Source organism: Cannabis sativa, chromosome 4 (genome assembly GCF_029168945.1).
Source record: "Cannabis sativa cultivar Pink pepper isolate KNU-18-1 chromosome 4, ASM2916894v1, whole genome shotgun sequence".
Taxonomy (NCBI): Eukaryota; Viridiplantae; Streptophyta; class Magnoliopsida; order Rosales; family Cannabaceae; genus Cannabis; species Cannabis sativa.
The window spans coordinates 16,328,972-16,339,910 of NC_083604.1; the positions used below are offsets into that span (position 1 = coordinate 16,328,972).

Consider the following 10,939-nt stretch of genomic DNA (forward strand, 5'->3'; position numbering starts at 1 on the left):
ATAAACTTGTCATGTTTGCTCCTAATGACCAGTCTAAATAACTCTGCATTCTGCAACATAATAATGATAAGAAGATCGACCAAGTCAATAAATCCCACTTCCCAGTTTTACTCGGCACAAAATCATGTTTGTTCTTCATGATACTAATAATTAAAGACTATTAGTATTAAAAATTAAGTTCCAATTTGTCTCTTATTCTCGTTCTTCATGTTTGTTCAAGCATTATACTAATAATTATCAACTCTATCTTATTGAGTGAAATTGGAAATTGACAAAAACCCACTTGAAATCCAAGAACGGAGATACAAACAACTGTAATCTCTTGTTGGAAAGGTGGGAGAGAAAAAATAAAATATGAAATATACTAATATTATTAGTATTACAAAGTTGGAGAAATCCCTTGTTTTTTTTTTTTGGAGGTTCAGACTTCAGAGACTATAATCTGTTTTTATTTGTAGAGTTTTTGGCTGTAGAATTATGACAAAGAACGAAAAGATTGATTGATGAGTTTTAGCAAGATACCCAGTTCTTATGAGTGCTAACAATGGCCGATAATAGTCCAGCGCAAGACACTGAAAGAGGCCCCAAAAGAAAACCTTTCCCATTCCTAATATCCGCCAAAGCCATTAACCCATCAGCCAAATCTTGAAAAATCGAGACTTTCTTCATCAATTTCTTCTCCCTTATCTTCTTCAATTTTTCTTTCTCATCCTGATAACCGATTTCTCTTAGAATCGCAATTCCGATGCTCGATTCTAGGCACGCTTCGTCTTCCCTAATCCGACTCAAATCCCTAAATTTCAACGATATGCTTCCAAGGTACCCAATAAACTCCGCCCAAGCACTCAGCTGTTGGAAATTCCGGGTGTGTTTTGGGTCGATCAACCCTGATTTCGCCAACCACACAAATTGTTCGACGAAATAATACAATCCCTCGCCTCCATAAGCAATCACCGAGAGAGCAATATCCTGTTTCGAGTCGAATTGCGAGTTCCTTAGGGCGTTCACGTCTTGGACGAATTTTCCGAGCCTGAAAGCCTTCCGACTGAGGCCAACGCTGGACTCGAAGCTCTTGAGGCGGCCGGTTACGGTTAGGTTTTCCGGGAGAGCCGAGGAGGCAAGGATGATCTTGGTGGCGTACCTTGAGATTTTAAGGAGTTTGTCTACACCATCTCTCTTTGCAAGGTAAACTTCTAGATGGTTCAAAAAGTCTCTATCTTTCGGAGGCTTCGATTGGATTGGGTATGTTCGACCTGAACTAGGTTTGGTTGAAGCTTTCGACTCCATGGAGAGTAGCACAGAGATATAAAAGATATTTACTCCAAAAATGAACCGAAAGAGAATTGTCTTTGGGTTTGAGTGTATATTTATATTATTCGTTAATTAAACAGTTTTTGAGTTTAAAAGGAAACTGAAACCTCATTTGGTTAGATCAAATTAAAAAAAAAAAAAAATTGAAGGAATAGTCTTTGCCGTTTTCTTTCCCAGACTTCACTCTTTGGTGAGTTTAGGTTTTTGTCAAGACTCTCAAGGGTACTCATTTGAAATCGAAGCCTGAATTCATAATTAATGTTCACTCTTAAGATTTTAGGAGCTGGGTTTTGCAGTGAAAAGGTTTCCTAAAGAACTAAAATCAAAGGCGTCTAAAGTCGAGGTACCAAAAAGCCCTATTTGTCTCTCTTTTGTATGTGGTTGAGCCAGGAAAGAGTGATAGGACCGACACCATTATGGTATACGATGATTTATGCCAGTGGGTATTTCAGATTTTAATGATTGAAATTGGTTTTTGGGTCACTGGGTATAAGAGAATCTGTTCTGGTTTAGAAATTGGTTGACATATTGATGTTTTTGTTTGTGTCTTCCACGTGTTCGACGTTTTGCCTGGTTCACATCTATCTAGTTGTTTTGCAATATCGTTGAGAGAATTAAGAACTGATAGGTTCCAAAAGGTACTCAATCTGATTGATTGATCATACTAATAGATTACAATGTTGTTCCATAATTAAACGGTTCTTAAGAGCAAATATAGTTTGTTAGCGGGATGAATCAACCGACCCCTAATCGTGTTGATATGAATGGTTAAGATATGAATTGTCAATTTCTTAGCCAATGTTAGTACTATCCGGTGTTACTGCTAGTTATAGTGTTTCAGCATGAGTTGTCAATTACAATATTTGTAGATATTTCTGTCTGGATATATGTTGTTGTTACCATCATTATAACTATTTCTTATTGCCGGGCTTAATCTTCCTTAATTTGAATGCAGTTAGTGTCAGTGAAATAGAAGCTTTGTACGAGCTATTCAAAAAAATTAGTAGTGCAGTAATTGATGATGGGCTGATTAATAAGGTAAGAGGAATATCTATACTTTTGCTATTTGTTTGTTTTTTTGAGGGAAGGGGGGGTTTTCCTCACTTGTACCCTTCAAAGATTGTTTTGCTTCTTGCCTACTCCTATTGACTCTATTACTATTTTCTTTCTCACCTTGATATTTTGTGTTTCAGGAGGAATTTCAACTTGCATTGTTCAAGACTAACAAAAAAAGAAAGTTTATTTGCAGATGGGGTACTATTCCTTTCTTTTCTGTCATCTGTGTTTCATTCCCATTCTTGCAGATGCAATTTCATATATTTACAAAATAAAAAGGGTTATATTAAACTGGTTACATTTTCTGATCGTGTCATTTAGGGAAATATTTCATATATTATTTCCTTAAGTTTTGTAAAGTCTTTTGCTTGGCGTTTTCTTATGATAAAAACTTGCGCTAATTTGTAGTTAGTTATGATCTTCTCTGAGATTATTAACATGATATTAATTTAATCATCATGGTAAGGGTTTGATGTATGTGTTTTTCAAATACATCTATATTGCCATAATGCTATTGGAAGTTGTAAGCTTGTGACAAATTTATGCATTCCACTCACATCTATATTGCTTAAACTTTGGCTGTTAAATCCCATGTACTTTATAATTGAATATTTTACTTCTTAATTACGAAATTGCTATTATTTTAGTAGTTGCTAAGATTCTAATTGTGTTTTTCAATTTACTGGTTAAAACAAGAGTATTAAGATTATAGTTTCCTGAAATTACTTGTTTAGTCGTTTGCTGAATTGGGTCTGTGAATTTTCAGGGAAAGTATTACTCTGGAAAAGGTGTGAATCAGTATTAACTCTTCATGTTATACTACCTTTCCCACCATAGATGTTCTTCTCTCTTTATATTCTCATGCAAATACAAACAAATCCAATCCCAAACCCACATTCCAATCCACCCACTTCATACACTCACTGAATCAATCTCAAACCACTCGCCAAATCAGCCTCACTCTGATCTCCTCCCGCTTGTATCTTGTGCTCAATCCCTTCGCCAAGCTAAGCAGGCCCACGCCTTAGCCCTTGTCAATGGCTTCCTTCCTCGAAGTGTCTCTCTATGTGCATCCCTCATTCTTAGCTACGCCACATTTGGAGCCCATACGACTTGTGGTTTTCTCTTCGAAGGAACCATTAAATATTGTCGTACGGCCTTCCTGTGGAACACTCTCATTCGGGCCTATTCCATTGTTGGAATTCATGACGGGTTTCGGATTTACAATGGGATGGTTCAAAATGGTGTTGTTTTGGATGATCACACTTTCCCTTTTGTCCTTAAGCTATGTTCTGATTTTTTGGAATTTCAAAAGGGTACGGAGATTCATGGGACTGTTGTGAAGTTGGGTTTTGGCTATGATGTTTTTGTTGGGAATACTCTCTTGTCGTTTTATGGCAACTGTGGGAACATGAATGGTGTAAGGAAAGTCTTCAATGAAATGCATGAGAGAGATGCTGTGTCCTGGAATACGATAATAGGGGTGTTTTCTGTTAATGGGTTAAACATGGAAGCACTTAAATCTTATAGAGAAATGAACTCAACTTCGGGCATTAGATCAAATTCTGTGACTGTTATCTCTGTGTTGCCAGTTTGTGTTGATCTTGAAGATGAGCTTATGGCAAGGCAGATTCATTGCTATGTTGCCAAGGTTGGTTTGGATCGTCTTGTAACTATTGGCAATGCATTAATTGATGTGTATGGGAAATGTCGTAATGTGAAGGCCTCTAAAAAAGTTTTTGACGAAATGATTGAGAGGAATGAAGTATCCTGGAATGCAGCTATAACTAGTCTCACTTATATTGGGCGCAGCTATGAAGCCTTAGATGTCTTTAGGTCAATGATTAATTCAGGGGTTAGTCCAAACTCGATCACAGTGTCCAGCATGCTTCCAGTTTTTGTTGAACTAGGATTCTTTAAAGCTGCTAAGGAAATCCATGGATTCAGTATTAGAATGAACATTGAATCTGATGTCTTCATTTCCAACTCATTAATTGATATGTATGCAAAATCAGGTTGTTTAACAGCGGCTTCTGATGTGTTCCATCATACGTTGGAAAAGAATATTGTTTCTTGGAATGCCATGGTCGCTAACTTTGCTCAAAATAAGCTTGAGATTGCAGCCATCGAACTTGTTAGACAAATGCAAAGTCATGGTGAAACTCCTAACTCTGTAACTCTCACAAATGTTCTTCCAGCTTGTTCTCGATTGGGTTCTCTTCGTCCCGGAAAAGAAATTCACGCAAGGGCAATTCGTGTAGGATTGGCATTGGACTTGTTTGTCACTAACGCATTGATAGACATGTATATAAAATGTGGTTACTTGTCTCTTGCTCAAAATGTCTTTAATACCTCGTTACAAGATGAAGTATCTTATAACACACTCATTGTAGGTTATTCTCAAGCTACTGATTGCTCTGAATCACTTAAACTGTTTTCTGAAATGAAGCTTTCAGGAATGACCCATGACACTGTTTCCTTCGTGGGTGTGATATCAGCGTGTGAAAAGCTTGGTGCGATCAAACACGGCAAAGAAGTCCATGGTTCCTTAATAAGAAAGCTTTTTCATACCCACCTTTTTGTTGCAAACTCACTCTTGGACTTCTACACTAAATGTGGACGAATAGATCTTGCTAGTAAGGTCTTTGAACGGATTCCAGACAAAGATGTAACCTCTTGGAACACCATGATTCTGGGATATGGAATGCTAGGGGAGCTAGACAGTGCAATTGGTTTCTTTGAAGCAATGAGGAAAAATGGTGTGGAACATGATTCGGTATCATATATTGCAGTTTTATCAGCTTGTAGCCATGGAGGGCTGGTTGAAAAGGGGAAGAAATACTTCAAAGAAATGCAGGATCGCAACGTTAAGCCAAAACAAACACACTATGCTTGCATGGTTGATCTTCTTGGACGAGCTGGCCTCATGGAAGAAGCATCTGAGCTCATTAGAGGGCTGCCCATTGTCCCAGATGCTAATGTCTGGGGTGCTTTGCTTGGAGCATGTAGAATCCATGGAAATGTAGAACTGGGAATTTGGGCAGCTGAGAATCTGTTCAGGTTAAAGCCTCAGCATTCTGGTTACTATATACTTCTTTCAAACATGTACGCAGAGGCTGGGAGATGGAGTGAGGCAAATATGGTGAGGGAATTGATGAAGTCGAGGGGGGTGAAGAAGAACCCTGGCTGTAGTTGGGTTCAGATTCGCGATCGGGTGCATGCTTTTGGTGTTGGAGACTCCTTATATTAAAGACTTTTGCTATTATTTTTGCCAAGTACCATGGAAAGTGAAGTAGAATTGTTTATGATTGCAAGTGGCATGAGTCCATATATTTGAAAGAACGACAAATTCTATTGGAGTTGCTCTTGATTGGAGCTGTTTCCAGTAAGAACTTTAGCATTGGTTACTAAATAATCAACTATTGGGAAATAAACGACTACAAGCTTTTATAGATAGCATTTTCTGTTTTATCAGAGTTAGTGGTATTTTTCATCTTGATTAATGATTGTAAAGCTTCAACTCTCGAAAATTTAGAAACTTGGCTTAGTATCTCATCAAGGGGATCTCCAATGGGGTTGCCTTGTGATTCATTTTGAAGACCAGTTTTATACGTAAAGTGCTGCTAAAAATGAACTATCCACCTGACATTTTTTTTTCTGAGAAAAAGTTAATTTTTTATTAAAAAATTTAGGGGGTTTTTCATTTTTATACTTCAAAACAGTTTTTTTTACATTTTTACGAAATTTTACATAGAAACTTTTATTGTAATTAGCGCTATAATCTAAATTGCAACAAAAAATTGTATAGAAACTCCTATTGCAACTAGTGCTGCAATCATTTTAGAAACCTAAACTGTAAATTTGAAAAAAGAAAAAATTAAAAAAAATAGTCTATAGGGTAATTTTCTAAAAATTTATTAATTTAATATGATGTGAGACTATGGTGGACAATTTTTAAAGTTGTCAATTATTAAATGAAATGGGGTATTTTATTAGGGTCAAAAATTGAAATTTCCCTTATTAAATTATTTTTTTATGAAAAAAAGATATTAAATTTTAGATGGATTGAGAAAAAATAAAAGAAATATAATATTTTAAAATGATGTTGTATATTTGGCAGCTATAAATGTTTGCTCCTTGTATAGTTCATAATTTGTTTGACTCATAACCAGGTCTGACAGCTGGCACAATAAGCTTTCCTCTCCGACAACAAACCCTCAACATTCCAAATACGTTCACACTTGAAAAAATGTTTTGGTAACTTAAATCTACATTTGTATTCGAAATACATTTGTTTTGTTAACTAGTGGTGTTACTTAAAGCATCTGGGTGATTTTATGGTACACCTGAGGAGGCTTCCCTGTATCCCTTCTAGCGATTTTGGGAATTCTACAATGGCCGTGAATATTAATAGCTATTGATATTTATTTTTTATTTTTTGGTGTAACACTAACAAAAGATTGTTTCCTTTTTCTGAAAAAAAAAAATAAATAAAAAGAAAACAATTTATTTTATTTATTTCTCACTGATTGTTTTTGGGAAATTTAAAATTCCATGCTTAATAAATCCAAAAATTTAGTATCCTAAACTAATATTACGTAACATTTGTAAAATAGGATAAGTTTTTCTAAAACCCAATTTTACCCCCACATTACATTACCCCCCTCCCCTCTCTCTTATTCTCATCCCATTTCACTCGAGCCGAACTCCCCATTACTACCCACCATAAATTTTTTTTTTCTCTTCACTCATTCTCTACTCATTTTCTTAACTTCATTACACTATATTATACTGCACTACAAGCTTATCTACCTATTTTCTTTAAAATTTGGAGGGAGCATCATACAAAGAGCAACATTCTACAAGCAATGGGTATTTTTTTTTGTTTGTGTAATCTTGTTTGTTGTTGTTATATTTAGTTTAGAATGTTATTTTGATGCTTGATCTGTGGATTGTTGCTGTTATTTTGCTGTTTTTTCTGTTTAAATGTTTGCTGCATGTGAAAACTGGATTTTTGCTGATTTTCTGCATATTTTTTCGTCGGGCCCGATGGGGTCCGATGCTGGCCCGATGGGGGGCCCGATGTAGGGTGAAAATTTGTTGGCAGGGGTGAATGTCCGATGGTCCGATGGTCCATCAAGTGGGTCTGATGGTCGGACCAATTGGACCCCATCGGACCCGATGCTTTATTTTATTTATTTTTTATTTATTTTTTAATTTTTTGAACGTGGGTCCGATGCTCCCACTGTGGGTCCGATGGTCGGACCAATTGGACCCCATCGGACCCGATGGCTTTTTGTAATTTTTTTTTAATTTTTTGAACGTGGGTCCGATGCTCCTCCATGTGGGTCCGATGGTCGGACCAATCGGACCCGATGGATTTTTTTAATTTTTAAATTTTTTTTAATTAATTAATTATTTTTGTAGTTAATTATTAGTTATTATTTATTATTTTGTGATTAATTTATTTTGTATTAATTTATTATTGTTTTATTAATTGTTAATTTTTTTTATTAATTATTAATTATTATTGTTTTATTATTAATTATTAATTATTATTATTAATTATTATTATTAATTATTAATTATTAATTATTATTAATAATTTTTAATTATTAATTATTGTTTTATTTTTTATGGTTTTAGTAATAATTATTTTTTATTTCGGTGAGATTTTTGTTGTAAATTATAACTGTATTTTTTAAAATGTATGTGACAAGTTCAACTGTTAATGCGTGTGTTATGTATAATGGTATTTGGGAGCTTGATGGTAGAGATTGAGTTTATAAACGGGGCAAAAATTTGACATTTGACATTGATCCGAACCTAAGCTACTCAGGTTTGGTTGATGTTTTGTACGAAGAACTGGATGTTGACAAAGTGGAGTATGACTTGAAATTGGAAGTAAATTACAAGTACAGGAAAGGCTATGAGTATCGCCCTGAAGTTATTGGAAATGAAAAGCGTGCAAGGTACTTTTTATCTACACTTGCGAAAAAGCCAGATGAATTTACTCCTTTGTTTGTGACTTTGTTAAAGAAGAATGTTTGCGTCGATCTTAGTCCCACACCAAGTTCTGTTAAGGATAATCGTAGCGAGGTTAGGAGTTTTGTTCCAGAAACAAATCCAGAGGTGTTGGTTGCGGATGTATTACCTGAATTAAACACTATGATGCCGAGTGCTGATATTGTAGCACAAATGTCGTTCATTGGTGGTTTTTTTGATGGTCCAGACCCTGAATGTTATGTCGAGGGCAATGATGGCGTAAGAGACGACCAAGGTACAGAGGCCCCTTGTAAAGCCCGCTTAGTTTAATTTGGAAATTAGCAGTTAATTATGTTTAATTATGGAAATTATTTATAGCCATTTAAATAATTTATTATACTGTTATTTATGGAATTCAGAAATGCATGGTTATGTCATTCAGTAGTTTTCATATTTTTGCATTTCCGGTGCCCGGTATTTTGGAACTCGGCGTTTGGCTCAGTAGAGATCACAACTTAGTATGTTAGTAGTTTGGGACGAGTTATTAGACATTGGGAATGTCGGGAATGGCCGGAAAGTTAGAATTTCCTAAAAATACCCCTTTAGTATGATTTATGTGGTTTTAGTGTGGAGGGACAAATTGGTCTTTTTGCCCCATTAGTGTTTTGTCTTTTGTGAATTTATTATTGAAAAATAAATGTTATTTGTTTAATTAGTGCCTGAAATAAAATGATATAAGTAGCTTTTATTCATTCTCTTCATTTTACAAAAAAATACTAAGTTTAAAAAAATAGAAATTGGAAAAGCTCTCTTTCTCTCTTTCCCTCTCCTTTTCGGCTGGGTTGTGCAGCAAGGAAAAAGGGATTTTTCCTTGTGAATCTTGTAGTTTTCAGCAAGTGTTGGGTGATCTTTGAAGAGGTATTCCTTTGTCTAATCTTCTTATCTTGTTTCTTGAAGTTTTTGAAGTAAAATGATAGGTTGCATGTAGTTTTGGATGGTTGTTGTTGTTGTGTTTATTTGTTGTTTGCAGAAGCTTAATTAGGTCTAAAATGATTGGTTTATCTAGGTTTTAATGCATGCTTACTATCAAGTTTAAAGTTATGATTTTTCTAAGCTAAAACTATGATTTTTGAAAGAAATTGTGTAATCTGTTGCTGGGTTGTTGCTTGATGTTTTAGTTGTTTTCAGAAGTTGTAATATGCTTGTTTTAGTAGATTTAATCAGGTTTGAATGCATGTTAGAGGGATTTGCTCAAGTTTGAGTTTAGAACTCAAAGCTTGAGCTTTAATGGCAAATTTCGTATCTGTGATTTCTGGGTTATTTTAATGCTTTGAAAATGTTCTTTTGGGTATTTAGAACAGGTCTGGAAGGTTTGGTATGAATTGGGTTTGATTTGATTGAGTTAGGAATTTTTGAAAAATTCCTGCGAGGAACCGGAATTCCGGTTGTGCAACCGGAATTCCGGATGAGGGTCCAGTAATTCCCAGAACCGGAATTCCGGTTGCAGAACCGGTCTACCGGTTGGGGAATTTTCAGAACCCGTGTTTTTCCTCGTTTTTATGTTTTAGGGGGTATTGCCATGCTTTTTATCGATAGGGAAACTTTTAGTTCCTAGTTTAAGTCCCCGTGAAGTGATTTAGCGTGTCACTTATAGTGTTGTGATTTTTATGGTTTAGGAGCACATGTCTGGCCGCTCGGCTAAAGTTCCGGTCGGGTTGACGGCACACCTGAATTCGGAATCCAGGTAAGATTAGTATAACAGTATGCATATGTAGATTACATGTTTAGCGTGCATGTAGGAAGCCTATTAGATTACATTAGTTATGTATGTTGGCTTCGAACCATCCAACCCTGTCACGTCGGTACAGGCTGGAGTATGACCAGTTCGACTGATCAGGCTGACACTTGGTTGGTGGTTCCGTACTATTGACGTATCCCGTCGGTACAGGCTGGAGTATGACCAGCAGCCGGAGTATGACCGGTTCGACCAATCAGGAGGATATAGTAACACGTCGGTACAGGCTGGAGTATGACCAGCAGCCGGAGTTTGACTGGTTCGACCGATCAGGTTGTTACGTGTCAATAGTACCGTCCCTATGAACGTTCAGAACTCAGTACCATGTTGGACATGGCAGTAGTGGCTCAGTACCGTGTTGGACACGGCAGTAGCGGGACTCAGTATCGTGTTGGACACGGCAGTTAGGGTTATGATCAGGGGTATGGGCGTCTGATCATAACCGGGATTATGTATGAGTATTATTATGCTTTTCTTACTGAGTCTGTCGACTCACAGTTCTACGTTTATGTGTAGGTAAAGGCAAGGCTAAAGCTGATGGACCGTGAGCGAGCTTGTGAAGATTGTACATGTCGGGGCGGTTAGGCCTGGAGCGTACGATCATCGGGACAGCGAGGCTGATTTTTGTAACTGGTCGCTAGGCGACATTTATTTTATGTATCAGTTAAACAGTTAAATCTTTCTGTAAATGATTTTATAATCGGAATCCCGAGTCTTTTGTAATATTATTTTACAAGTTTAATTAAAAAGCAAAAATTTTAATTAATCACGTTTTTCCATAAACCTCGTTGA

The 10,939-nt window shown here is 36.2% G+C and overlaps 2 protein-coding genes across 7 annotated transcripts; one reads left to right on the forward strand and one right to left on the reverse strand.

Moving 5' to 3' along the window:
* Nucleotides 1-222: 222 nt before the first annotated feature.
* On the reverse strand, nt 223-1,287 carry LOC115712658 (peroxisomal membrane protein 11A). The gene has a single exon (XM_030640977.2). The coding sequence runs from the start codon at nt 1,285-1,287 to the stop codon at nt 511-513; it is 777 nt and encodes a 258-aa protein (XP_030496837.1). The 3' UTR covers nt 223-510.
* A 227-nt stretch (nt 1,288-1,514) lies between these two features.
* LOC115712657 (pentatricopeptide repeat-containing protein At4g14170) lies at nt 1,515-5,997 on the forward strand. Of its 6 annotated transcripts, none has more exons than XM_030640968.2 (4): nt 1,515-1,654; nt 2,267-2,349; nt 2,505-2,565; nt 3,134-5,997. In XM_030640968.2, the coding sequence occupies exon 4, from the start codon at nt 3,179-3,181 to the stop codon at nt 5,615-5,617; it is 2,439 nt and encodes an 812-aa protein (XP_030496828.2). In that variant the 5' UTR covers nt 1,515-1,654; nt 2,267-2,349; nt 2,505-2,565; nt 3,134-3,178; the 3' UTR covers nt 5,618-5,997. The 6 variants fall into 6 exon arrangements, with proteins under 6 accessions (XP_030496828.2, XP_060969348.1, XP_030496829.2 ...); XM_030640969.2 differs by lacking the exon at nt 1,515-1,654 and adding an exon at nt 1,676-1,730; XM_061113363.1 differs by lacking the exon at nt 1,515-1,654 and adding an exon at nt 1,810-1,949.
* The last annotated feature ends 4,942 nt before the right edge of the window (nt 5,998-10,939 follow it).